Raw genomic sequence first — 26,516 nt, 5'->3', positions numbered from 1 at the left:
ATGCACTTTGGGCAGTAGAAGAATATACTGGGTGAGACCCTTTAAGCTTTGAATTGGAAAATGTGTGTCCTCAGCCAATATCCCACAACCAAAGAGGCCAGGAGGACTTCGAGGCTGTGAATCTTCTGTGGCTCTACAGTGGGAAAGGATTAATATTTAGTCATGTTACGAGCAAACAGAATGGGAAACAAATGGGGAATTTAGGGAAAATGCTGCGTGTATGCAGAAGAAAATAATTGGGCATGGAAATTAAAGTGATTTTTATACGGCATGAAATGGCATAATCTGCTTGCTGGAAGGGGCTTCCAGCCTTGTTGGAGCAGTTGTTGAAAACGTGGTGACCTCCCTTTGGGGTCCTCTGCAGCACTCCGCTCCCTCGCATCTGGGAAGATCACTGCCGTAGGAGTCAGAAGGTGACACGGAAATTTACATTCCATGTCCTTGTTACTCAGAGTCCTTTTATGTCCTTTTCTGGAAAGATTTCTGTCATTCAGTTTCAATTTTGTAACTGATTGCCAAGTGAAAGTTAACTTTAAGACTTACTTGTATTGCTGGATAGAGATATTGGTACTTAGAGGGACAGTAACTTAATTAATATTTTAGAACATAAAATCAGCATATTCTATTAATAGAATTGGCAAAGTGTCTACAATGACACTTTGATCACAGTGATTGCTAAATTGATCATAAATTATAAATGAAGTGTAGACTTCTGTTGTTTCACCACATGGAATTCAACAGTTTACAAAGATGGGATGTCTACACAGTGGAGTAACGAGGTGGTGCCTTTTTTCATTTAATTCTCAGGGACGGGAAGTGAAGCATAGGCACTTGGGGACAATGTAATATGCACGTCTTCATGCTTTATATGTAATTTTAAATAAAATAAGGGAGGGTTTGGTACACATATTTGGTATGTGTGTGTTAATAATTTAAACATTAACTCTGCAGTGACATGCTGGCATGCTTATGATAATTAGATTATCAACCAGGACAAAGACCGATTATGTCATTTGTAACAACACCAGCGACCCAAATGGTGTGATCAAACGGCGTGAACAGATGGTTCTCAGTCTGCTGTTAAAGATTTTCACGTCAGTGTTCGTAGCCCAAGGAAAGTAGGGGTCAGAAGGACGAACGGTTCTCTCACACCCAGGATAGAACTCACCTGTTTCAGACACTTAGTTGCTCTTACTTAAGGCACTGCTTAATTTTGTAAACTCGTGGGTGAAATTTTACTATTACTGTCTTCAGGCTCCTAACAGTATTGGCTTTGGGAAAGAAAGCGAAAGATCCATGATAATGACCAAGTCGGTGAGAGACGACATCCCTTCAACCCAGCAGAGTCTGGTCAAGTGGGCTTCGGACAACGGCTACAGCCCCGTGACGTCATACACAGTGGCTCCTGTGGCTAACAGGTTTCATCTGCGTCTGGAAAACAACGGTAAGTAGGTTTTTTTTTTTTAATGAAAATATCCTCCAAATGAAGCTTTCCAACGAGGAGCTCTCATTTCAGCTTAAGTGGTGCCGCTTGTCTGTTGCAAACTTTAACGATTCATTTGACTGCTTTTTACTATGAAGCTTAAAGTTGCCTAGAACTACACTAGATGATTTTGGAGAAACCATCCAGACAGGCTTTTTCAGTAACGTGGAGTTGATCGCGTGCTGGAGAGCTTTGTGGCGGATCGCTTTCACTGTGACTAGCTTAAGGGCGGGCTAGCCTGGGCTCTGCTCTCAGGGGCCCTGGAGCCCACTTGTGGCTGAGATACAGAGGGGCCGGGTCTGCGGGGGAGAAGTCAGTCCTACAAGAAGAATAGTCACGAGGACTCATTCTTGCCCAGAAGGAATGTGGGAGCTATTACCCCACCACGATGGAGGAGAAAGCAGACACTTAACACGTTCCTGAGGCTTTCCAGAGTCTGACAGATGTGGGAGTTAAACCCCAGGTTTTCTGATCCCCAGACCTCTTCCTCACCGTGTGGTACTGCCACTGAGTGCGGTGCCCGCAGAGCGAAGGTTAGGAGTGCCCGCTCAAGCCCCAGCCCTGCCGCTTGTCTGCTGTTGGGAAGTTCCTTAACCTCTGAGCCTCAGGTTTCTCCTCAGTAACATGGGGGCAACGATAGGACCCACTTTGCAGGATTGTTTTGAAGGTTTCTATCAAAGTACAAATTAAAAACCTCCAGGGGGAAGGGTGTAGCTCAGTGGTAGAGTGCGTGCTTAGCGTGCATGAAGTCCTGGGTTCAATCTTCGCACCTCTGTTGATAAAAGCAAGCCTCCAAAGCTCTGACTTCTTTTGGACCCATACAACCGTGCTATCCTTTTCACAAAGATAGTATTCAGTGCTGTGTCTACCGGTCATCTCCACCCCCAGCTCCCACCGAGTTGGACTGACCACAGGCATACATCACTTGGCTTTAGATAGTGGGTGTAGAGGATACTGGGAAAAGTTATTTTTTTTTCCTTTAAATTGTTATACTGAGTATGGATTGTATGGAAATGTGTCTCTCCCGTTGAAGGAATGACCGTGCCTACGCGGCTCTTCCCTTCCTCCATTGGGGTCTAGGATCTGAAAGACCAGGGTGCCGAGATACCTGTTAGAATTTAGCGTTCAAAAAGGAGGTCGCAGAATAATTTTAAAACACATGTTGTTTCAAAAATCTTTAGAGAAACTATTCTAAAGAATCTCTAGATTCAAGGTAAGTATTTCAGTGGCATTTGAATGGAATGATATCGTCCATGTAACTTGTTCAAATCAGATTTTTATAGCTTGAAGTGCCTTAGAAATCAACTAACCCAATGGTTCTTAGTCTTGGCTGCACATTGGGATCACATGGGGAGCTTTAAAACATAACGATTTGTTTGGTACCACCCCAGAGAGTCCAATTTTTCATTGGCCTGGGTGTAGCCTGAGCAGAAGGACTTTTTTTTAAACTCCCAAAGTGATTTGAATGTGCAGCCAAAGCTGAGAGCCTCTGATCTGATCCAACCTCTTAATTTTTAAAATTGGGAGCCTTTAGCACAGAGGAGTAAGCCACCTGCCCAGAGCCGCACAGCCAGTTAGAAAGAACGTGAGGTCTCAAAGGCCAGCTTCCAGACCCCTCGTCTCCCTTACGCACTGTTTGTCAGGAGTGGCTTTGCACGTGACGTTCTGTGCTGGTCCCTCCTGCTCCTGCCTCTGATGCTGATAGGCTGTGGCCTGGCAGCAAACGCTGATGGTGCTCTGCCTTCTTCTGTTACCGCCAGAGGAGATGAGCGATGAGGAAGTCCACACCATCCCTCCTGAGCTACGGATCCTGCTGGACCCTGGCGCCCTGCCGGCCCCGGACAGCCCGCCCCTCCGGGGAGGGGGAGGCCGGAACGGAGGCTTCCCCTTTCCTTTCCCCGATATCGCCAGGAGAGGCCGGCAGGACGGGGGAGAGGACGGGGTCCCTCGGCCAAAGGACCCTGTCATGCCCAGCTTACAGCTGTTTCCTGGTCCCAGAGAGCCCGAGGAAGTGCAGGGGAGCATGGATGTTGCCCTGTCTGTCCAATGTGACAATGAAAAGATGACTGTGGCTGTAGAAAAAGACTCTTTTCAGGTCAGTGCCGTTTCTTAAAGGAGAGAAGCCCCCCCCCCCGCCCCCAGCTTGCGCTTGTCCGCGTGTGCTGGTTCCCTCTAGCTCTCCCACTTTCGAGCTCCTGAGCCTCGACGCTGTTTTCTCGGTTGGATGGGCTCACTTCCCCTTGGCTGGAATTCTCAGCCGGTTCCTGTTGTTCTCAGGGAGGGGGGTTCCAGATCCTTGTGTGTCAATATTTTGCTATTGAATTTCTAAGGCCAACAAGCACAATTCTCGGGCTGTTGAGAGGTGGTAGGCTGGAAGGTGGGGGGGGGGGGCCAAGCCTCCAGCAGCCTTTGCTCGGAAGAGCAGGCGAAGCGTGTCAGCTGTGTGCCATAGAGCTGCCCGGGCCCCTGCATATCTTTTGGTGGTGTTGTTTCAGGCCAGCGGCCACTCTGGGATGGAGCTCACCTTGTTGGATCCTACCTGCAAGGCCAAGGTGAATGGCACCCACTTCATTTTGGAGTCTCCCCTGAACGGCTGCGGGACGTGGCACCGGCGGTCAGCCCCTGACGGCGTGGTTTACTCTAACTCTGTGAGTGTCCTCCGGGGCAGCGCTTTGCCCTTTTCCAGAGCCGTGCCAGGTGTTCCCTTAAAATTAGTCTTCAAATTTCTATGAAAGTGAGGAGGGGCGTGTACCCCAGGCCCGGACAAAGCCAAGTGTGAGTTCTCAACTAAATGGGATGCACTTTGACCCTGAGTTCTCTTGTTTTACTGGGGAGTCTGTGGAAGGAGGGAGGCCCTGTTTTCTTGGCTGGAGCACTTGTGCGGATCCCTCCCGCCATCCTTCCGTCTCCGCGTGACCAAGGGCTCACTGGGGGGTGATGATGACCGTCTCTGGCTGAGCTGCGGGATCCAGTGGCCTGGTCCGCGTGAGGATACAATCCGAGCCTGTGGGCTGTGGGGAGCACCTCTGTACGCCTGAGCTAATCTGGCCTCACATGGGTCTTGGCTAGAAGTGGGAAGACTTCTCCGTCATGAACAAAAGAGCCAGAGAGAGAAATCTGAAAAGGGCCTTTAGGGAGTTGTTCGATCTCCCTCCATCTCCAAGGAGGACCCTAAATTGAAGAAAACTTCTACTTTGAAGTTACCCAGCAGGGGAGCCCACAGACGCCCCGCATGGTGAGCCATTGCGAGAGCTACCCTTCACTTTGCAGGCATCAGTCTTGGCAGCTCGTCTAAATCTTTCCTCTAAAGATTAACCCTGTTCTTGTGGAGATGGACACTAAGCAGGGGGTGTTAAAGGGATCTGAACATGGAATCTCAAAAGGACTTTAAAGTGCTAATTTTGCAATTTGAGTGGTACTTTTGACGGTAGCAAGAGGGCTCAAAATCCCTGTGACCAGCTTTGACATGCCGTGTGTCTGCGCCCGGCGCCTGCCCCAGCTTTGGCGTGGGGTGGGGGGGCTGCGACAGCGCGTTCATTCCACCACCAGTCAACTGATACACTCGCCCCATCCAGAGACGAGCCTGGCACTCTGGTCAGGGTGGCTTGTGTGGGGGCTGACTCCTGTGAGCCAAGTTTGCTGTTCCTCAGATGATCTTAGAATGTTTGAGCTGGAAAGAACCCTAAGATGACCTCACTCAACTTCCTCATTTCACAGGTGAGGAGACTGAACTCCAGGGAGCTGAGAGGCTTGCTTGGATCTAAGGGGCTAGTTAAGAGCAGAGCCAGGACTGAGCCCGGCTTCCGGACCCCTCACCCCTCACCGTCCCCGACACTAGGCTGGAGGAGCTAATTCCCCTGTGTTACTGGAATCATTTATTAACCTTTGACTTCTATGAGCAACGCTCTCCTGTGAATTCCAGCACTGATTTTCTTGCAGTTACCCAGTTTCTCCAGATGGAGTGACTGTCGTATATTATTGGTATACTTGATTTTGGAATTTTAAACTGTATCTAAATTAATGCCAATAAGAGGCCACGGTAATCTGTCTGTTAATTAAACAAAGGGGCATCTGCCTCAGGAGAGAAAGGCCTGTCCCTTCCCCTTGTTTTTTGTTTGCTTGTTTGTTTGTAATTACGGTAGCGACGGCAATAACCTAACGCTTCAGCTGCATCAATACTCTGTCCTGAGAACCCGGCGCAGAACAGAGAGGCCGTTTTCTGTTTTTCACTCCCAGTCTGCTGTCTTCAGTGACTATTTTGAGTGTTCCTTCCACTTACAATTGTTTATAATAATTCTCAGACTTACAGTATATTTTGTTTAGTAACATACTCACGACCTAAGGACACGGAGTGAAAAATCAAACAAACAAACAAAAGCCACAGCTATCCCACATATGCAAAGAAATCAGGATTTTATTTATGGAGCACTGGTCCTGGGGGGGCTTCATCTTTTCTGGAAGTAGCCTAAGAGTAATCATTTCAAGCAGTGTGAAGCTGGATTGTCGGGGCACAGACGGGTTGTCCTTGCCTGCATCCGTGCACCACTCGGAAGATGCCGTGGCGGGTGGAGGAGCGCGGGAGAAGAGAGGAGGAGGGAGTGGCTCAGTAGTAAACGTGAGGTGCTTTGCTTCTAACTCAAACCACACTTTGTCAGATCTTGATGGACACAAGTAACAAACGCTCCTTGGATTAGCCAAACTGTATTTCTTAGAGTTTTCAGGTTCCTAAGGAGAATCCCCCCTCCCTCACAGTACAGGGGGGCCTGTGGACAACTACATCCGACCTCCCCTCAGTGCCTGGTGCTTCCCCACTGTTTGAAGTAATTTATGCTTTTTTCACAAGGGAAAAATGTATATTTTAGTTTAAATCTTTGTTTTGTTGTGTTTTTTTGATAGGGAGGTAATTAGGGTTATTTTAGAATTTTATTTTGTTTAGTGGAGGTGCTGGGGCTTGAACCCAGGACCTTGTGCATGCTGAGCACGTGCTCGACCACTGAGCTGTGCTCCCCCTTTAGTTTAAATCTTAATTTTAATGTGCATTGGGCTTCTTACTTTTCATTTCTTTGAGGATGAAAACCTAAAAAAAACTTGGCATCAGGTCTCCAGTTTGCCTTTGCACTATAGTCACCTGGTTGTTTGTGTGGGGCAGAGACAAATGCATGGGACTCGGGTTTTGCTAACACTGTCCGTGCTTCCCTTGCCTTTCAGATTGTGATGCAGGCCCCAACCCCTGGGGACAGCAGTGGCTGGCCGGAGGGCTATGAAGATCTGGAGTCGGGCGATAATGGGTTTCCGGGAGATGTGGATGAAGGAGAAACTTCCTTCTCCAGCCGACCTGAAGTCGTGGTGGTGGGTGCTGTTCGTAGTCCGCAGGGAGTGTTTCCTTTCTAGCTGGCTTTAGCTGGGGACTGTTGGAAACTAAAATCAGATGTTAAAGGCTAAAGCTCATAAAGCTACAGGCTAAAGCTTCTTTTGACTGTGATTTATCTCCATCTGTTTTTTTCTTTTCTTTTTTTCTTAGTTTAATTGCAGCCTGCAGGCAAGTGAGGAATCCCAATAGCTTCCAGGACCCGCCCACCAGAAATGTCACCTTCAACATGGAGCTGTACAACACTGACCTCTTTCTGGTGCCCTCCCAGGGGGTCTTCTCGGTGGCCGAGAATGGGCACATTTATGTTGAGGTGAGAGCCACACGTCGGCGTGGGCTGGCAGGTCGGCGCTGGGCTGGCAGGTCGGCGCTGGGCTGGCAGGTTAGCGCTGGTGTGTGGTCGCTTGTGGGCAGGAGCTCCCTGGAGCAGACCCTTCCTGCTCTTCCTCGAGGCCTTGACCAGCTCGGCGCCAGAGCTTGACTCTGAAGATGCTTCTGGGTTGATTTCTGATTAAAGAAGGAAATTTCAGGATTCTCTACATTATGCTAAATGGAGAGAGTATTTTATAGATGAATGGATGAATGTTTAAAAAAGAAAAATCAGCAGTGTGAATGCTGATGAAGCCCTGTCCTTGCTTTGTCCTCGGCATTTTTCAAACAGCTGTTCAGTAGTTGCAACATGAGAGTTAACCAAGGAACATTTCAGACCACCTCACGTTATTTTTAAATTGCGCACACTTTTGAGTGAAGCACTGTGTGCCACCATATCTCATGAAAATTTTCTTTCTAATCATTATGTAAAGTCATCTATAAATTTACTAAAACTGTCTCCTACATATGACAGTAGTAATCACACGTAGCACAAATCTGTGGAGTGATTACAACAATATTAGGTCACGGTGGTAATACTGAAATAAGGACAGCTAACATTCATTATGGAGTGAGAAGAATTCTAGTGGGGGAGGGCACAGCTCAGTCGCAGAGCGTGTGCTTAGCATGCCTGAGGTCCCAGGTTCAATTCCCGGTGCCTCCATTAAAAACCTAATTACCTCAGCCCCTCCCCACCAAAAAAGAATTGTAAAAGAGAAAGTTACCTTTCAAAGCAATTCTGTGAGACAGGACTGTTAATATCCCCATTTTATGGATGAGGAAATTGAGGCACAAACTTGTCTAAGGTCACGCAGTTAGGACCTAGTGGAATTGAGTGGGAGTTCACACTTGGGCCCACGCAGTTATCCACTGCGTGCTGCCGTCTATCCCCCAAGTGCCATTTGAAAGGGGAGAAAACGTAACCTCTTAGCAGCGCAGAGATCCAGTTCACAGATTGGACTCCAGAGAAGGTCCCAGGGTGTCTGCTGGCCTGACAGGGAGATGGTCCTCTGTTGAGCTGGTTTCGGTGCTGAGCTGCACGCTGGTGTCCTCCTTCACGGTGGGAAGAGGGAGAAGCTTACGGGGCCAAAATGGGAAACTTCCATATATTAAAAGTGACTTCAGCGCACATAATTCTATTTCAGAAAGACAAATAACTCACATTTGTACTGATTCTGGGACGGAGCCTGCTGGCTCGGGACGTCTTCCTGGATTGTCTCCTGTTTCTGCCTCCCCATTCTGAGAGCTCTTCTCTTTCTTTGGGCCTACCGTCCTTCTCTGCTGGGGAAGATGTACTGTTCTCTACGTGATGTCCCTGATCAGGGCCCTCTCCTCACCCAAGACCATCTCTTTCTTCTTGCTTTTCTGGCTGCACAATCCACGTGTGCGGTTGGTCAGTGACTCCCTGTTGTGCTGTGGGTTTTAGGGGCGCTGCTTAATTGCAGTTTGTTCTTTCCCAGATGTGTGCCTGGCTTTGCCAATTTATGGCTCTGCTGACTTATGCTGACCGGTGGCAATCTTCCTCATGCATCCTGCCCTGAGTGCTTAGCTTTCTTCCCCCATTCCCCCAGTGCTGGCTTACTTGAAATACATTTTCTTTTTCACTCTTATTTTCCCATTTATGTATCATCTATGTTGTTCATAATTCAGTTTAATCAAAGACATTGTCAAGTGATGCACACACACAAAATGAACCAAATCTTTTTGCTGCCATTTTGAGTATCAAGTACATTGAGGAGAATTTGGGGAGGGGGGAAATGTTCTTAACTGTTTTATTTTAAACTTGTTTAAACCACCTAAAATATGAGATAGAATCTGTAAATATTTTGCTAAATAGGAGAGCAGCCATGTTGGCCTCCACTACAGTTAAGAGATTTTTTTTATTTGGGGAAAGTAAGTAAAACTTACTGAATCATTGGCTTCGTCTAAAGAACTGTTTCCAGATTTCTTCTGCTGGCCGTTCTCATCGCTTCCCCTCCCAGAATCTTCTCTTCCTTCTAGAGCGCGGGCTCCTCCTTTCATCCAAGACACTGTCCGTTTTGCCCCCTGGTCTTTGGTCGTCTCTGGGGGACGGCTGGTCACACACTGGGCTGCTTTCCTTTTAGTTCATTTGTCTTGGGGAATTAAAAAAAAAACCACCCCCAGTTTAAATCTAGAATAGTACTGCTACTAGCTGGCACTGATTAACCAGCAGGGAACTGTGTTGTCTGCGTGTGATTCTGACTTTACAGATGGTCACAGTCACTGCATCTGGGAAGTGTTGGTGCCCTCATTCTGCGGGTGAAGAAACTGAGGCTCAGTGTTCACCACGTGTGGGCAGCAGTCCCTAGTTCCCCCCCCTACTCCGTCCCTGGTTCCCCCATCCCTAGTCCCCCCCCCCGGTCCCTAGTTCCCCCCCTTCCCTAGTTCCCCCCTGGTCCCTAGTTCCCCCCAGTCCCTAGTTTCCCCCACTAGTTCCCCCCACTCCCTAGTTACCCCACCCCCCGTCCCTAGTCCCCCCCCGTCCCCCCATCCCTAGTTCCCCCTGGTCCCTAGTTCCCCCCACTCCCTAGTTCCCCCCGCTGGACTCCCCCCACAGCCTGCAGTCCAGCCGCTGCTTGCTTCCAGTCCAGGGCACAGTGAGAGATTTGCTGGCAGTATTTCTTCCTCCTGAACACCTTTTTGGGACCCTTACGCATTCTGCCATTGCGTGCTTTCTTTGACATTAGAGAGAAGGTTTTCATTTCTTCTGTCACACATTTTTGCATTGTGGGTTCTGAGTTCACATTAAAGGGTGCTTTTTTTAAATTGAAGCAGTCACTTTACAGCGTTGGGTCAGTTTCTGGTGCGCAGCATAATAGTTCAGTCGTACATGAGCACATATGTTCATTTTCAGACTCTTTTTCATCATAAGTTACTACAAAGTATTGAATACAGCTCCATGTGCCGTACAGCATAAACTCGTTGTTTATAAAGGACGCTGTCTAATAAATAAGATATTTGCCATTTTTTCAAGATAAAATGTCGAATTTTTCAGAAACACTATAAAAATGATGAAGCGTGACTATTTACAGACTACCTAATACTGCTTCCTGGAAAGACTTCTTACGAGTTCTCAGCCGCACCCTGAGCTGGCTGAACTGACCCTGTGGCCACAGTGAACCAGTGAAGGGGAAACGGACTTGGGATCAGAAGACCTGGCTCAAGCCTTGGTTTCACCCAACGTTTGCTAGATGTGATTTTGAACAAGTCATCTATCCTGTATGTTCCGTTTTCCCTCCCTTTATAAAATGAAGATGAAAATATTTATCTTACAAGATTGTTCTGAGAGATTAAGCTTTAAGGCACAACAGAATGACATTATCATAATCATCTTCACTGTTGAGTGTCTTGTAGGTAACCACATAGAAATCTTTCAAAACAGTGCCGGGACACTAAAAGCCCCAGGCAATGTCGGGGATTTCCCCCGGGTATCTCAGAATGGAAAGTGTGTTTGTATCTTCATGCCTCTTGAAGGGATTCTTGGGCTATTGGCCTGTGGTTAAGGACCAACCTTACTTCTAAAGTGTTTATTTGGATCCTTGGTTTAGTCAAGGAACGAGGCGGTAGAGGGGAGAGGCAGTACACACAGGGATCCATGTGTCGCCAAATGGAGAGTCTAGTCTGTTCGGGGATTCTAGCTGAGTTAGGACAGTTGAGATTTGAATTCTGTTTACACTGGGCCAAACACTACTTCCTGTTTCTAAAGAAAAGAGCCTTAACAAGGTTTGGACATGGCCCATATAAATGTTTTGTAAGAGGGAAGTGTAAATGAGTCGGAAACGTTTCCAGATTAGATTTCCCTTAAAATACCCTTGGGCTTGAAGAGTGAAGGGAGAGTTCTTGGCAAGGTCTGGTTTGGACCTTTGAGAAGCTGGGACACTTTGCCAGGCCGGTGATCGCCACCAGATTGTCCCTGACATCCAGCCCCAGAGGCCAGCTCTGCCTGCTCATCGCGAAGCAGGACTTCAGATGAATCTGCAGTTTCACTGCAATGTTTTAGGCTCACCCTGATTTGCTGCAGTTTAGACGTTTGGTCTTCCCTGCCTGGTTTAAATAGATTCTACCTCTGTTCTTTGTTTTTTGAGTAATTTTTTAAAAGCACTTGCCTTATAAGTGATACACTGATATGACATTAGGCGCTTTGGCGGCTGGTGTGTTGTTTATTTTGGAGAATCTACTTCAGGTACATGATGTACTTTTGTTTAATTTCCCAGAGGACTTATGGGACGTTGAAGAGACTTGTTCATCTTGTGCTAGAATCTTCCAGGCTGGCACTGTAACTAAATAACTCACTGTTATCATCCATATCAAGTTTAAATGGAAAACAACTCTTTCTCCAATGAGTGTTGTTACTTTTGTAATTAGAAAGAAGACTGTATATGTGTGTCACCAAAATACAGTGATGTCTCTCATCAGCAGGGCCGCGTTGGTATGTGACCCAGTGCCTGGAGTGACAGTGAGACGCTAACTTGTGTCTGAATTGACCTCTCTGTTCTGCTGTAGGTGTCTGTGACTAAGGCTGACCAAGAACTGGGATTCGCCATCCAGACGTGCTTTATCTCTCCATATTCGAACCCCGATAGGATGTCTGATTACACTATCATTGAGAACATCTGTCCTAAAGATGAATCCGTGAAATTCTACAATCCCAAGAGAGTGCACTTTCCTATCCCGCATGCCGAGATAGACAAGAAGCGCTTCAGCTTTGTGTTTAAGTCCGTCTTCAACACCTCGCTGCTCTTCCTGCAGTGTGAGCTGACGCTGTGCACCAAGAAGGAAAAGGACCCACAGAGGTTACCTAAGGTGAGCGGGCCTTCCTCCGTTTGTAGGCGAGGCAGCGACCTCCTGGAGAACGCGAATCACAAGTTGTTGCAGGTTGAGGTTTCTGGTTTGGGAACTGCCTCAACTGAAGTAATAAAGTTCGTGTTAGCAGGGACTGTGAGTTTTATGGAGTTGTAGAGAATAAATCCTGACAGTATAATTTTTTTCCATGCACGCTACTCAGTAGGATCTTACGAGGGATAAATCAGGACTGTTTTCCACTGAAGGAGAGTCTGGCTTTATCTTTGCTGTTCGATGGTGAGCAGTGCCAAGTGTGCAGAGAGCTGCGGGGTGAGCTGTGGGTGAGGATTAATTTCTCCAGGTCCCGCTGAGAGTTGTTTTGCAGTTGTTTTCTGACCTTCTCTGGGTGAATTGTAAGGTTGACTTGTCTCATGAGGACTTCTAAGGGAAACTAACACGTATTCTAATTTTTCTTGGTTTCACATCAGTTCGTCGTGTTTGTCTCATGTCACTCCCCACGTTGAACCAGTACATTCTGTTGCCACAACAGAAATCAGAGTCCTTTGACCTTGCTGGCGCGGCTCCGGTAGGGGGACCTGCAGGGCTGATGACCTCATTAGTCTGGCCTCGTCCACAAAGGGCATCTTCTGCCAGAGTTGTTTCTGGCATCTGCCATGATCATGTGTAACTTCGTGTGTGCGTTTGTGTTCAGGTATCTCACGCAGTGCGAGCTGACTGCTCGCCCTGTAGGCACACGCCAGTCCATGTCTGAGAGTCTGGTCATTGAGCCACGTCGTTAATAAGACTGTATGGCTGCGACTCTCTCCCTGATACATGGGTTGTAAGGGATGAGTGTGGAGGTGGAAGGAAAAATTGTATTATCGAATGGATGACTGTTGATCTGAATCCTTTGCACCATCATATTCCTCTGGGCATCCGCTTTTCAGTCGGGCCACAGGAACTTTTATAGTGTACACGGACACACAGTGAGTGGATCAGCCCTTAGGGAGCACGTGTGTGTGAGGGACGCAGAGCGGGTTCTGAATTAGCCTTTGGAAACGTCGGTGCCTGGGCCGCGTGGGCCTCCGCCTTCTGGGCCTGCCGAGCTTGGGGTGGAGCCCACAGGGGCAGCGCGCCATGGGGGATGTCCCGCTGGGCAGTGGGGCCGGAGGGTGATGTTCAGCAGTGCGGGATGTAAAGGAGGAGGCCCGGCAGTTACCAGGGCTCTTACTGCTGGCTGCGGCCGTCACCCCCCGCCCCGTGAGCCTGGCCCGTGGCAGTCCAGCTTGATGGTGTTCACCTGTGAAAATTAGCCCTCATGCTTCCCTTTGACCGTTCAAAGGAGAGCTCTGAGTCCCAGAGGATGACATGGGATGTGACCCTAAACCTCAGTCACTATTTATACCCAAGGCAAGGCAGCGTGGAAAGAGCATGGGGCCAAGAAGGAGGGCCTGCAGCTTACTGACGGGACCTGTGGCAAGCCCCGGCCTCGCCGAAGCCGCGTGGCCTCGTCTGCATGGCTGGCGGGACAGCGCTGCTTCCCCCCTGGGCAGAGGAGCGCGTGAGATGCTGGACGCGATGACGGTCGGCCGTCACAGAGCTGTCACCGCTGCCCCTCTGTTTACTGCTTGTGGCTAACATTTCCACGTTTCTAGTGACTTCTATGTGCTTTCTGTGACAACGCTGCTGTTGAAACTGGGGCCGGAGAGCTCAGTGTTTTGCCCAGGGTCTTGCAGGGATTTTGTGGTAGGATCATAGACTCTTACTTGACTGAAGAACTAATAGGAAGGCAGGGAGGCTTTTCCTAAAATGCAGATCTTTTCAATAATGATTCATCTCCACAGAAAGTCCATTGTCCCCTTTACAAAAGGCCTACTGTAAAGACTTCTCTTGTTTGTTTGTTTGGGGGTTTTTGGCGGGGGCGGGAGGTCGGAGGTAAAGTTGTCATCTTAAAATGTACCTGGCGTTCATGTTACTCGGCATTCATATTTGAAAAAACAGATACGCTGGGCTTGGGCACCCTAGTTCTAAATTTGGAGCCTTAAAATAGCTAAACAGCTGACCTCCTGACCTCCGCACCCGGGCACGACCCCTCAGGACTTCATTTTGGGACATTAAAAGCAGATGACCCTGGAAGGCTTCATTCTGCATGCACCTCCACCAGGATTTAAAAAATCAAACACAGTCAACAACACAATTATATTTTTGGACAACAAATGTAAAACTCTGTCACCTTCATAATGCAATGCATGGAGTTTCCCACAGTCACAAATCACAAACGTGACCATTTATGCGAAGCCAGCTTGGTGAAGGGCCAACAGTCGTCATATAGTTTCTTCATTCTTCAGACTAAATAACACTAAAACCTCCAGTTGTTTTGTGGGAAGCCATCCAGCGATATTTGCATCTCCCAGTGCAGCTGAGAATACACTGGGCCTGCTCTCATATCTCCCAGAGTATTTGTGGTTCTCTGAAAACCGCCCAACTCTCCTGTTTCCCGGGGTGAGCAGCTGTGAGCTGTGTGATTTGGGGCCACAGCACAGCTGTGCGGGCCGGGCTGCTGCCGGCCCTCCGAGTGACCCCGACTGCTTTGCTCTGCCTCTGCAGTGTGTGCTCCCCGATGAAGCCTGCACCTCGCTGGACGCCTCGATGATCTGGGCCATGATGCAGAATAAGAAGACGTTCACCAAGCCCCTGGCTGTGATCCACCACGAAGTACAATTTAAAGGTGCGTTTGGGGGAGGCTTGGCCAGAGAAGAGGGGTGTGAGGGCTGCTCGTGAAGAAGCTCTGATTCTGTAAATCAAAGTCTGGTTTTATTCAAAAGATAAATTAATGGCCAATTAGTCACTTTAGAAAAGGATTCTTTGCCCAAGGAATCTTTTATTTAGTTGGTTCTCCCGATACCCTGCGGTCAATGACACATTTGCGAATGATTTCCTCTTTAAATGTTAGATCAGAATCTAAGGTGTCCCTGTCACAGTGTCGCTCTCCCTTGCATGCAGACCTGCTTCCTCCAGCAGGTAAGAGAGGGTTAGCGTTCCTCCCGGCCTCTGGGGTGGCACACAGTCCACAGCCCATCTTTCCGTGATCTGCCGCTAACAGTTGTGCGGGCTGCAGGCTGTCACAATACCTTGTCAAGATCGCAGATGCCTTTGGGGAGGGTGTTGGCACGTGAACGTCATCTGTCTTAGGTGTCACAGCAGAGAGAAGGTGAGAACCACTGTCCAAACGTACTTTCATAATTCAGCGCTCAGGGTTCTGCGCATGGCCCTGAGCTTCCCAGGCTGGCCGCTGTGGGACTCTGGGGCTCTCCCCCCACGACCTTGGGTTTCATTCCTTTACCTGGAAAAGAAGGCTTGGACCAGATGACTCCCAGAGGCCCTTTCAGCTGTAACACTCAGTTACACTGCGTGAAGCAAAACAATTTTTCATTCATTTCCCAGCCACCCTGAAGTAGGTGTGAAATGTACGTAGTAGATGTTTATTGGTTCCTCAGCAAAGTTCTTGTTGTTGTTGTTGTTGTTTGTTTTACTTTATTAGTTGGTTTCAACCATTTGAAACAGTTATAACAGTCGCAGTCTTTCTGGAAGTGCATTGCCCGAATAGTTTCTTGTTTATTGGGTCCAGGGGAAATAAATAAGAATAAATTAATTATGTTGCAAAGTGTATCACAACTGGGCAACAGCTGGCCTGCTCTGTGCTGTGAAAGCGGCAGTAGCAGTGGCGGCAGCCACCCCAGGCTCCATCTGCCCCTCTCGCCTGCTCTGAGAGGAGTCCTTCTGCGGGCCGTCGGAGGCAGCGGCTTGCTTCTCCCTACACCAGACGATGAGTAGGCACTAATACTGCGGCAGTGTGACTTCCGGTAATTCATTCGTTCTTCTTTTAAGTCTGGTGGTATTTTTCTAAGTAATTCCTCTTGTAAATTAGGTCATTACTTTTATTTAAACTTAGTGTGTAATTAACCTGAAAGTTCAATGTTTTCTTCACATAAAAGTGCAAGAGGAAAGTTTTACCAAATATCAAAGTAGTTGCATGAGATTTGCTAATTGAGACTAGATTTGAGGGGAGAAGCACGTGGTGAGGAAAGTTTATTGCTCAGGGTTGGTGAACAGATTGAGAAGGTTAGGCTGTGGGCCGGCTTCCCTGGGGCCGTATGCAGATGTGCTTCCTAACTTCAGGCTGAATGGGCTGGGCTTTCCGGCAGGTTTTGGCTTCATGAGCGTCTCCTCTCACCTCTGATGCTTGTTTTCCTTTGACTCTAAGAGCTTTCTCCTCAGCGAGGGCCCCTGGAGTCTGCCTTTCCCTCTGCCTCACAGTGAACTGAAATAATCACGTATAAAGGGAATGTGGCTGTTTGATAAGCATTGGTTTATTTGGCAAACAACGGGGCTGTGAATGTTCCTCCTGCCGGACAGCCCTGCATGTCAGTGCGGCAAGACGCAGACACCGTCCTGTCTCTGGCAGAGGGCAGATGGGTCTCTCCCTGGGAATAACTTCTTGGGTAGAAATCTCCCGGCCAGTGGGATGGTTTACGGCGCTCTTACCACCCCGGAGCCCCGGGAGACCCCGCCGCGGTTCGGCTCTCCCAGCCCATTTGCTCCACCTAACTTCCCAGCACTTGGGTTTTCTGGGGCAGCAGGTAGAGCTCTGGCTTCAGCTTCACACCAGCCCGAGCGCTGCTCTGCGGCTGCCACTGCCGAGAGCGCGGGGACATCGCAGGTGGGGTCTCTTCCCTCTGTGGACACGGAGTCGGCCACCAAGAGCAGGTAAACAGCTCCGAGTCCGTCCTCCACGCCACTGTTCTTAACGGAGCTTTGATGAGCCTTGCAGCCCCCCTTTGCACCTGTGGTCCCTCAGTCCCTGGGGACCGGCAGCATTAGGGTCGTTTTGCTGCTGAGACTTTTGATGAAAGGTGACAACGCTGATGCGTTGCTGGTCCAGTGTTCACTGAGGTACCCAGCTCCAGGCACTGTGCTGAACGCTTTACGTGGACGATGGTTTGTAATCCACAGCGCCTCCTATGAGGCAGGTACAGTATGGAGCAAGGGCAAGTAACCTGGCCAAGGTCACACCACGTGTGAATGCGTGATGGGTCTAGGGTTCAAATCCAGGCTCTGCGATCCAGACCCCGTGCCTTATCCTGGCAGAGGGTGCTTCTGGCTTATAATACAACTGCAAGCAACGTGAGCATCTGCCTCTTCACACGCCGTTTCTGCCCCCATCCCCGTCCACACCCTGTCACGTTAGTTTGCACGGTAGCACCCAGATACTCTAATGATTATGAACTGAAAAGAAGATGAAGAACTGTAGGAAAAGTGTCTGTTTCCCCAAAGGATTAAGATGTTGGGAAACATGTAAACTATTAGAGAGAGCATTGAAGTATAGGAGAAGCTCTGAGACGTTGAATTGTAGCTCACAGAAAAAGCCCAGGAAACAGGAATAGTTCGTACACATTACGGTTTATGGCAAAACGATTAAAATAGTTGAGGCGGTGCCATCCTGCCACATTTTGTGAAATATTTTGAAGTATAGGCGTGTTAGTGCTGTTTGCTTTGGATGCCATGACCACTTTTTATAGCATTTGAGAATACTTGGGCTTACATAATAAAAATCATTACACCACGTCAGCGATTTTTTTTTTAATAGTAAAAGGGAAAAGTAATCATTTCTCTGAAATTTAGGGCATATATTTAAAAAAATGGGCACAAAAGAACATCTTCAAATTTGCCATGATTTATACACAATATGTAATTCTTAGCAAGTTACATGTTTAAAATACCGAATTTTCTTCATATTTCCACCACATAACTTTTTTAAAAGTGTAAGTGCGCTCAGGACAGCACCTGGCATATCATGGGCACTCAGTAAATGTTAATTTCCTTTCCTTCCTCTTAACGTCTCAGCCAAGCTGCGTTTTTTTGTGAGGATTAGAGGGGAGTGGAAGGGAAAGTTGTGAACGTCAGTTGGAAATTAATCCAAGATAGGCGTTACTTTTTGGAACACATTTGATTTTTCCAGAACAAAAATACTCTAAGGCACTGGCCAGGTTTTGTCCTCAGGATGAGGCAGAGATGAGGGGAAGCTGAGTAGAAAGATGGTGGAAATGCTTAATTAACTGACCAAGACATTCAGCCTCTACCCGGGGAGGGGGAGGTATCATAGGAAATTGTTTTATTCGATGTGCTTCATGTTTTGAAAAGTTTTCACTTTTGAAAATTTCAAATATAAACCCAGATGGAATAGTCGAATCAACTCCCACAAACCCTTCACCTGGTGGCAACAGTCACCAGCCCACAGCCAGTCTTGTTTTATCACTTCTTGCCCCTGGACTGTTTTGAAGGAAACCCAGACATTTCATTTTATCAATGGCTATTTCCCATATGCACCTCCAAAAATTGAGATCTGTCAAAAGATCTCACGTAGGGAACCCCGAGCCAAGTCATTCAGGAAGACTGCTCTGCAAGCTGCTGGAGGCTGAGTTGTAGGTATGCATGCAGTCATAAGATATACATGATATTTATGGTTATTTATTCCAAAAAAGTGTTCATTGAATGCCTACTATGTGCTTGGCATACAGGAAACAAATCTTCCTGTCTCTGAGGCATTAACAATCTAATGCGGCTTCACAGCCTCGGCACCACGAGTGTCTTGGGCGGGTAGCTCTGCCGCGGAGGTCTGTCCCGTGAATGGTAGGGTGTTGAGCAGCACTCCCTCCTCTACCCGCTAGACGCCCGTAGCAGACCCTTCCACCACCAGCTGTCACAATCAAAAATGTCTCCAGCCATTTCCAAACATCCTCTGAGGGAGGAGGGTGGGCAAAAATCGCCCCAAGGTGAGAACCCCTGGTCTAGCAGAAGGATGTAGGTAAGTGAACAGACAATTGCAATGAATGCCATCAAGACTGAAGGAACCCAGGGAAGAGATTCATGTTCAGTGCAGTAAAGTTATTGAAAACGGTATCTTAAATCCCCTGCCTGAGCTTTTTCATCTCCCCACCCTTCCCTCTTTGCCAGATACCAAGAGGTGTGGGTGCCAGTTAGACCCCTCGTTTCCCTGTGGGCCTGCCCGGTCTTTGTCGTGTTCAGGAGAGCTGAACGGAAAGCCGGAGGCCAGAAGCTGCGGGCAGCCGCTCAGGCGCGACCCCGGAAATGCCCCTCTCATGAAAGCCATGCCTAGCAATCCCGAGGAGGGCAGCCCTGGCTCTCGTGGCAGGCCGAGGTCTGCTCGGAGTGCGGAAAATACCTGACGCACAACGTTGGTTGTAGCTTGTTCTTTCTGTAAAGGGGTCTTTGCGGTTAAAATTCTCTTTGCAGCAGTAGCTGGGATCCCTCTCTTGCAAACTTACCCTTAAACCAAAAGTAAATACTGTGAGGTCCACCCTCGTCCTTCGCCATGCCAGCTCGGTGACGGGGCTCTGGCGTGCTCCGACTGTCTCAGTTACACGCGGGCTGCTGGGAGTTCTGGAAGGAGCACGTTAGAGGAGAAAGTCCTGTACCTCGGTTCTGAGCTTGTGTTTGTCGTCATCCATGCACAGCAGCCCCGGAGGAGCCTCGCTCTGGGGACGTGAGCGGCAGCTGTGTCTGCTCAGCTCTCTTTGTGAGAAGGCCCTGTGTGGGGCGGGGCAAGAGGGTGAGGTCACAACGTAAATCCAGTAAGGATTTTAAAACAATGCCGTCCATCACACAGGCCTCGCTGTGAAACCTGCATTCTCCCAGGTGAGGTCTCCTTGGGGGAGAGTCTATTTAAGACCTCCTGGGGGTCCTGAGGGACAGAGTGTGACCACGGGTGGTTGACTGGATGCAACTCTTCCCAGGAGTGTGTGTGTTTCTCGCGTGACGGACGCTGCAGAGACCTTTACATGCCTTTGGGCTCAGCTCAGCGTATCAGACCATGACTTCTTGAAAACAGGAGAATTTTGTGGTTAGATACCCCTGCTTGATAGGACTCCTGGGAGTTTAAAATGAGCAAATGTGTAAGTGAAAGCTGGTTGTCGACTGTAAAACACTACACAAATGTACAAATGTCAGGCATTGCTGTTGTTGCCGTATTGAGGCCAGGAAGGCCGAGGGGGCCAGACTCCCAGGCAGCGGTCTCTTACGTGTGTTGTGTAGCTGGTGTGTGTTCTGCGTACTGAAATAGGCTTTCTTAAAGACATGCAATTGTTTTAATTTTCTTACTACTATTATTTACATATGCCTTTCACATATATCCTACCCCCAGGGCCATGGTGTCGCACAACTCCAGGGGGCGCCATGCAGCTGTGGTGGCTTTGATTTCTCCAGTAGCATTCCTTCCCCTGGAGCTAGACCATGACGCCTCATGCTGCAACCTGCTGAGATGGTCAATCCTGAGAATTTACAGTCCTAGCTAGCATCTTTATTTTTATCAATGCTGCCTGTCTTGGTCAACTTTTCACAGGTTCTTTTTGCTTCGTTACGTGTCCCGGCACAAGGCGTGTGCGCCTTCTTTACTGATGGAAGTGGAGGTGAAAGGGGCACTAAACGCACCGTTGAGCTTTGAAGAGCAGGGCAGAGCCCATGCCGGGACCCAGCGCGCTTCTTCTCAAGGGCCTAGGTGGTGGATGCTCTCAGTTCGCGGCTCGTGGAGCCCCTGCGTTGGCTGCGGCAGCAGGGGAGCAGCCGTGGACAGTATGCGCCTGAGTGAGCCTGGTTATGTCCAAGTAGAACCTTATTTAGGGAATAGATTTGAATTTTATATAATTTTCACATCTCATAAAATATTATTTTGATTTTTGTAATGACTTAAAAATATAAAACGAATCCTTAGTTCACTTGTGTAAGATTAAGCGGGGGCCGTGACGGCCCCCCCCCCCCCCCGCTCTGTGACACGTCTGTCTGCGTGCAGGTGGCTTCCTGGTCAGGTCTTCCCCGGCTGAGGACACTCGCTAGCTAGCCGTTCAGCCTGCTGGGCGGAGTCTGGAATCCTGGCTCAGCCCCTGCCCTGACGCCTTCCAGCCGTGGCCTTGGGCTAGTCACACGACTCCAGTCCCAGGCTGCTCGTTTGTGACAGAGTGACAAGAACTCTTTTCCTGCCTCCCTCATGGGGCTGATTGAAACCTCAGCTGAGATCAGACCGCGCAGCGCTTTCTGAGCAGGAAAGCACTAACTATACAGAGATGTCAAAGCACGCACGCGCCTTCACACAGTCTTACTCCAACTTTCCTCTCTTGCCTCCATTTTCAAAATGTCCACCAGCGTTCTAGCCATCCCTCAGCCAGAAAGTCTGGTAGGGCTGTTCCAAGCCCGGCTGAGCCCTGAGGACACACAGATGAGTAAGAACTAGTCTCTGCCCTCATGAACTACGGGGAGCCCAGCGCGGGTGAAGCGGCCCGTTAGGAGGAGGCTGCGGAGCTGGGCGGACCAGGGAGGCAGAACTCGGTGTGCCATGCTGGAGAGTTTGGACTTTTTCCCTGTAAATGAAGAGAAGTCACTGAGTGGTTTAATCAGGGCAGAAGCATCATCAGCTCTGGGCTCTGGAAGTGTCGCTCACCCCCGTGACCCGTACAGGGAGAGAAATATTTGGGGAGGGCAGTAGTGGAGACAAGGAGACCCGTTAGAACAGTTCGTGCAGGTGCGCGATGGGGAGGAGCTACACTGTGGGATGGATGGAAGGATGAAGATGCTTTTACACTTTCGTACATTAAATTAAAAGACTTTTTTGAAAGTGGAGTAATACTGAATACAATGGAGAAATACGGTATTCACAGCTATTGGATCCTTCTGTAAATAGATGTAAAGGTGCTCACACACATGAATTATCAGACTCAAATTCCTTAAGTTTAGGAGTTTGCCTTCAATTTTCCTTCAAATTGAAGAAACTGGACAGTTGGTCATAAACATGAGTACAGCGCTTAACGTTTCTGAGTAATCTGCGTCTCTAAAGCGGGTAACTGACGGAGCTCTTGCAAAGTAAGTGTCAGACAGGAGACGGTCAGCCTCTGCGGAGGGTCTGACGACCTTTTGCTTAGAATTCGGTCTGTAGAATGCATCGTGATTTATGTTTTTGTTTCAGAAACAGGTCCAAGCGTTAAGGAACCGAATCCAATTTCTCCACGTAAGTCTTTATGCAACTGTTTCGAAATAAAGCCTCCTGGGCTTTTATAAGAATGAGTTGGTTATGGAACATTTGCCAGACTTTGAGTTTTGATAAGGAGACTTCTGCTCTCATTCTCCCTCACCCCTTTTTTCTCATACTTTCTTTTTCCTTTCCTCTGTCCTGCCTTCATTCTCCTTTTTTTTTTCTTTGCTTTTCTGTTCTTTCTTTCTTTTATTGAAGTATAGTTGATTTACAATGTGTTAGTTTTAGGTGTACAGCAAAGTGATTCAATTATACACATATGCATATATTCTTTTTCAGAATCTTTTCTGTTACAGGTTGTTACAAGATATTAAATGTAGTTCCCTGAGCTATAAAGTAGGTCCTTGTTGTTTATCTGTTGTATATGTAGTAGTTTACAGTGTATATATGTTAATCCCAAACTCCCAATTTATCCCTCCCCACCACCCATTTCCCCTTTGGTAAGTTTGCTTTCTATGTCTATGAGTCTGTTTCTGGTTTGTAATAAGTTCATTTGTATCATTTTTTTTAGATTCCATATGTAAGTTTTATCATAATGATGTTTGTCTTTCTCTATGACTTAATTCACTTCATATGATCATCTCTAGGTCCATCCATGTTGTTGCAGATGACAGTATTTCATTGTTTTGTGGCTGAGTAATATTCCACTGTATATATACCACATCTTCTTTTTCCCATTCTCCCTTCTTTTTCCCTAACTTTGCCATTTTAAAATATGAATTTAGTGACCCATTGGTGTGTATATGATCTTAATGGGAAGGGAGTAACTTTCTTAGTTTTAGAGAGAGATGTTGCATACTTACATTGCTTGTGATCTGAAGGTATTAGCATGCAGCTGTGAGAGCGGCTTGCCTTATGTGTCAGCAGTATCTGCCTGCTCAGAGGAGTTAGTGCTGAAGGAGCTAGTTGCTGTACCTTTAAGACAAGCTCTGGGCCCAGGATGTTGGGAGACGGTTTGTAAGAAAAAGAGAAGGAGACCGGCTGCTACAAAGCAACGCGTTGGGAATCCTCTGGGCCCACTTCATTGCTTGGTACAGAAGAAAGCTCACCCCAGAAGTACTGAGGTGGCTCCCCAGGGCCACGACGGGCACCGAGGCTGCACCCAGAGCACTTCCAGTACTGTTGCCGTGTGAGGAGTCTGCTTTTTCCTTTCCTCGACTTTCCAGACTAGCCTCCACAGCTGGGCCCATGGCATACACACAGCAGTCGGTCCGGAGGGTCCTTCGTGCCAAGGGCTGTGTGAACTGCCCTAGTAGGGGTGTTGCTTTAACGGTGTCCTGGAGCAGTGTCATGAACCCAGAGAGGGGCCCATACAGACACGCTCTCCCGTACCCACCTGGTCTGATTCTCACGAGTGACACCTCCGTCTTTAGAATTTTAGAATATTTCCACTACAGACTTTGAATCATGCCCCACGTTTGCATCTGGAGGCGCGACAGGATGAGCCATCTTCTCATCTGTGTCCTACAGATTAAATAAGGCTGGTGGCTTGCGCGGTCTTAACCCCGTGGAGTCCCTCCCGGCGCCTGCTCCTTCTAGGCGGTCCCCACCCCTTTTACAAGCTCCTTTTGTTTACTGCCCCCCACCTTCAGCCAGTGACGTAGCGCTGTCCCATTTTTTAGAAGTTAAATGAACACCAAAGGGCCCGTGACTGGAGGAGTGGGGACCAGAACTTGGGAACTTGGGTCCTTCAGAACCCTCTCCACCATGCCGTACCTCTCCTGAGCCCTGGCGAGGGGTGGGGCTGTCAAGGGTCACATTTGTCTGCAGGTGTATCTGTTGCAGTGACGCAAGTTGAAAGACAGTGTCTGAACTTACACCGAGCTTGGCCGGAGTCGCTGCCGGCAGGAGGGGAGCGTAGGAACAGCACGGACAGAGTCGGGAGACCCCACAGCTGCAGTTTATACCACAAAGGGAGGCCTTAGAAATTTTACTCCACCGAAAACCTCTCTCCCTTGGACACTGATTTTTACTTTTTATAAATGATTCTCTTAAAGGAAGAGGGTAGTTCTCTTAAATGAAAGGAAATATTCTATTTCTGTGGCCTGGAATTAATTTCAAATATAAAAATCTTTGCCAAACGGAGGAACAATTGGTTCTATTTATGTTTTGCTGACCATAAAACTGACATCACTCTCCACTAAGAAGCATTTCTGTTCCCCTCGTAGGAAAGATCATGGTTGGAAAAGTGTGGAAAAGTATGTTGTGTTAAATGGCACAGCAGATTGTTGAGAAGGAGGGCTTGATGTGAGGGGGGCAGGGACACGGCGCCCACGGGGCACTTTATCCTTGCTCTGTTTTCTCTTTCTCGCCACCTTTCTCCTCGTTACCTTTCTTGCTTGTACATGTTCGTGAAAGCACGTTTGTGTTTGAAGTATGTTTTGTATGTGGTGTCTCATTGTTGGAAGCATCCAGTGAATGAGAAGCAATAAGTCAGATTTTGATCATGGAAGTACACCCTGTTTTCCCAAGCGCCTTCGTCTTTGAATTTTCAAGCCACTTTATCATTCACATAGTAGGTCCTCAGATGGAGACAATGAGCCACAGACTTAGGGTCTCACAGAGTTGACAAATCTGATATTTTAGTAAGTTTTTTGCTCAAATAAGTTGCAAGCAGAGGATATCTTGGAAATCCGAGAATTTCACTTTTCTTTTGAGAAAATATTTGCAAGTTACAAGCACAGCGTGTGTGGGTGGAGCCCCCCTCATCTTAGCCTCGGGTTTCATTCGTCATTGCTCAGCCTGTCTGACGACACTTGTGAAACGTTATAAAACTGCAGCATACGACGCAGACTAATTCAGAGCATGCACTGGTTTCTCTTCATTTTAGCGATTTTCCACGGCCTGGACACCCTAACCGTGATGGGCATTGCGTTCGCGGCCTTTGTGATCGGAGCGCTGCTGACGGGGGCCTTGTGGTGCATCTATTCTCACACAGGTCAGTGGGACTGCTGAGTGCCGGCTGGCACAGCCCACGTGCCTGCCACGCTGTGGGCGCCCGGGGTTTCGCTCGTGGGTGGCTGGGCGTGTTAACGAGCGAGAAGAGGAACGTTCATTCCCACTGCTTTCACGTTTACGTATTTGGCATAAATGGGTTTTGCAAAAATACAGTTTGCTTTAAGCAGATTTAGAAAAGGGATGTTTAAACTATTTATGTTAATTGCAACTGAGATGTTGCTGAAGTTTAGCTTCAAATAAAGCTATTTTGTGGTTAGGGTTTGATTGAAGAAAGTTAATGTAAACAAACCGGAAACATAAACCGTTTCCCCAAAGCTGAAGACTTCAGAGCAGACGTATAAATGGGCAGGAAGTAAAAAATGAAGCCAAGATTTTATTACCACATCTGCCAAGGTGCCGAGCACTGTCCACCAGAGGCCCCAGCCAATGGCTTAAACCGGAATTTCTCAACCTTACTTAAACCCATACCATGTCCTCTCTTATAAACATAAAATTCTCATGTCTTTCCAGAAAGTTATTTAAATTTGAAAATATATCTTCCTGAATTGTAAACAGATTAAAAAATGATGAAACAAAGCACTTTGTTTTCAAGTTACGCTCTTCTACACCTAAAAATTCTCATCTGCCTTTCTCCATAACCCCTTCCCCTCGGTACCAAGGTTGAAACATTCTGGCCTGAACAGAGAGCCTGTTCTGACCCCAGCACGGAACGCAGGCCAGGCTGGGGCGTCTGTGGTGCAGGGGAAGAAACGCGCGGTCTGCCTTCTGCTGCTGCTTTCTTAGATTCCTTGCAATTACTGGACGGAAATCCATGCCTTCTGAGGCCTGTCTAGCAAGCTAGTTGGTATTGTCTGTTCTTGGACGCTTGTGACCCTCAGTAAACTGCTGGTGTGATCAGTCAGAGGCTAGGAGCAGGCCCAGACTGTCTGCAATTTTGGAATTGTGTTGTTCTCCATTGAACCAACGCCTGCCACGATGTTTGGCCTGGCCTCGGCCTGTCCAGGGAGCCAGGCTGAAACACTGACTGCTTTAAAGGGAAGAGAAGCACTGAAGGGCATTTTGAGAAGTCACATCTTAATCCTTGTCAGACTCTTCACTCCAAATACTGCATTCTGAGTAAAATACTGAGTTATTTTAGATTATGGCAGGAGAGAGGAATGAACCCTGTGGTGCCGAGCACAAGGAGGTCACTCAACCCAAAGCAGAAGCTGAGGAGAGCTCAGGAGTGAGGCTTTGAGTCCTCAGCTGTTGTTCCCAGTCAGCAACCTTTGAGTAGAGGCCCGGTGACCCCTAAACAGCACAGGTTTGAGCTGTGTGGGGCCACTTACACATGGATGTTTTGCAGTAGTAAATGCTACAGCACCACACGGTCCGTGGTCGGCTGAATCCACGACGCAGAGGAGCCGTGGGTGCAGAGGGCTGGCTGTCAGTTACAT

General features: G+C 48.1%; 1 protein-coding gene and 1 long non-coding RNA gene across 5 annotated transcripts in view; one reads left to right on the top strand and one right to left on the bottom strand.

The window, feature by feature from the left end:
* TGFBR3 (transforming growth factor beta receptor 3) overlaps positions 1-26,516 on the top strand; it is a 183,460-nt gene that overhangs the window by 145,293 nt on the left and 11,651 nt on the right. The window contains 10 exon segments of the mRNA XM_032487077.1: positions 1,255-1,444; positions 3,244-3,578; positions 3,979-4,131; positions 6,692-6,832; positions 7,005-7,022; positions 7,024-7,164; positions 11,745-12,044; positions 14,631-14,751; positions 22,057-22,098; positions 24,953-25,060. Coding sequence (XP_032342968.1) covers positions 1,255-1,444; positions 3,244-3,578; positions 3,979-4,131; positions 6,692-6,832; positions 7,005-7,022; positions 7,024-7,164; positions 11,745-12,044; positions 14,631-14,751; positions 22,057-22,098; positions 24,953-25,060 — 1,549 coding nt within the window.
* Positions 7,169-19,582, bottom strand: LOC116665881. Of its 4 annotated transcripts, none has more exons than XR_004322647.1 (5): positions 19,370-19,582; positions 9,129-9,334; positions 8,145-8,501; positions 7,946-8,042; positions 7,169-7,358 (listed from the first exon to the last, which is right to left on the bottom strand). It is a non-coding gene; the product is annotated as an uncharacterized LOC116665881 (long non-coding RNA). The 4 variants fall into 4 exon arrangements; XR_004322646.1 differs by having other exon boundaries at positions 8,145-8,356; XR_004322649.1 differs by having other exon boundaries at positions 8,145-8,297.

Source organism: Camelus ferus, chromosome 9 (genome assembly GCF_009834535.1).
Source record: "Camelus ferus isolate YT-003-E chromosome 9, BCGSAC_Cfer_1.0, whole genome shotgun sequence".
NCBI classification, from domain to species: domain Eukaryota; kingdom Metazoa; phylum Chordata; class Mammalia; order Artiodactyla; family Camelidae; genus Camelus; species Camelus ferus.
The sequence above is the reverse complement of the archived record's forward strand: the minus strand, read 5'-3'. Positions and strand labels throughout refer to the sequence as shown.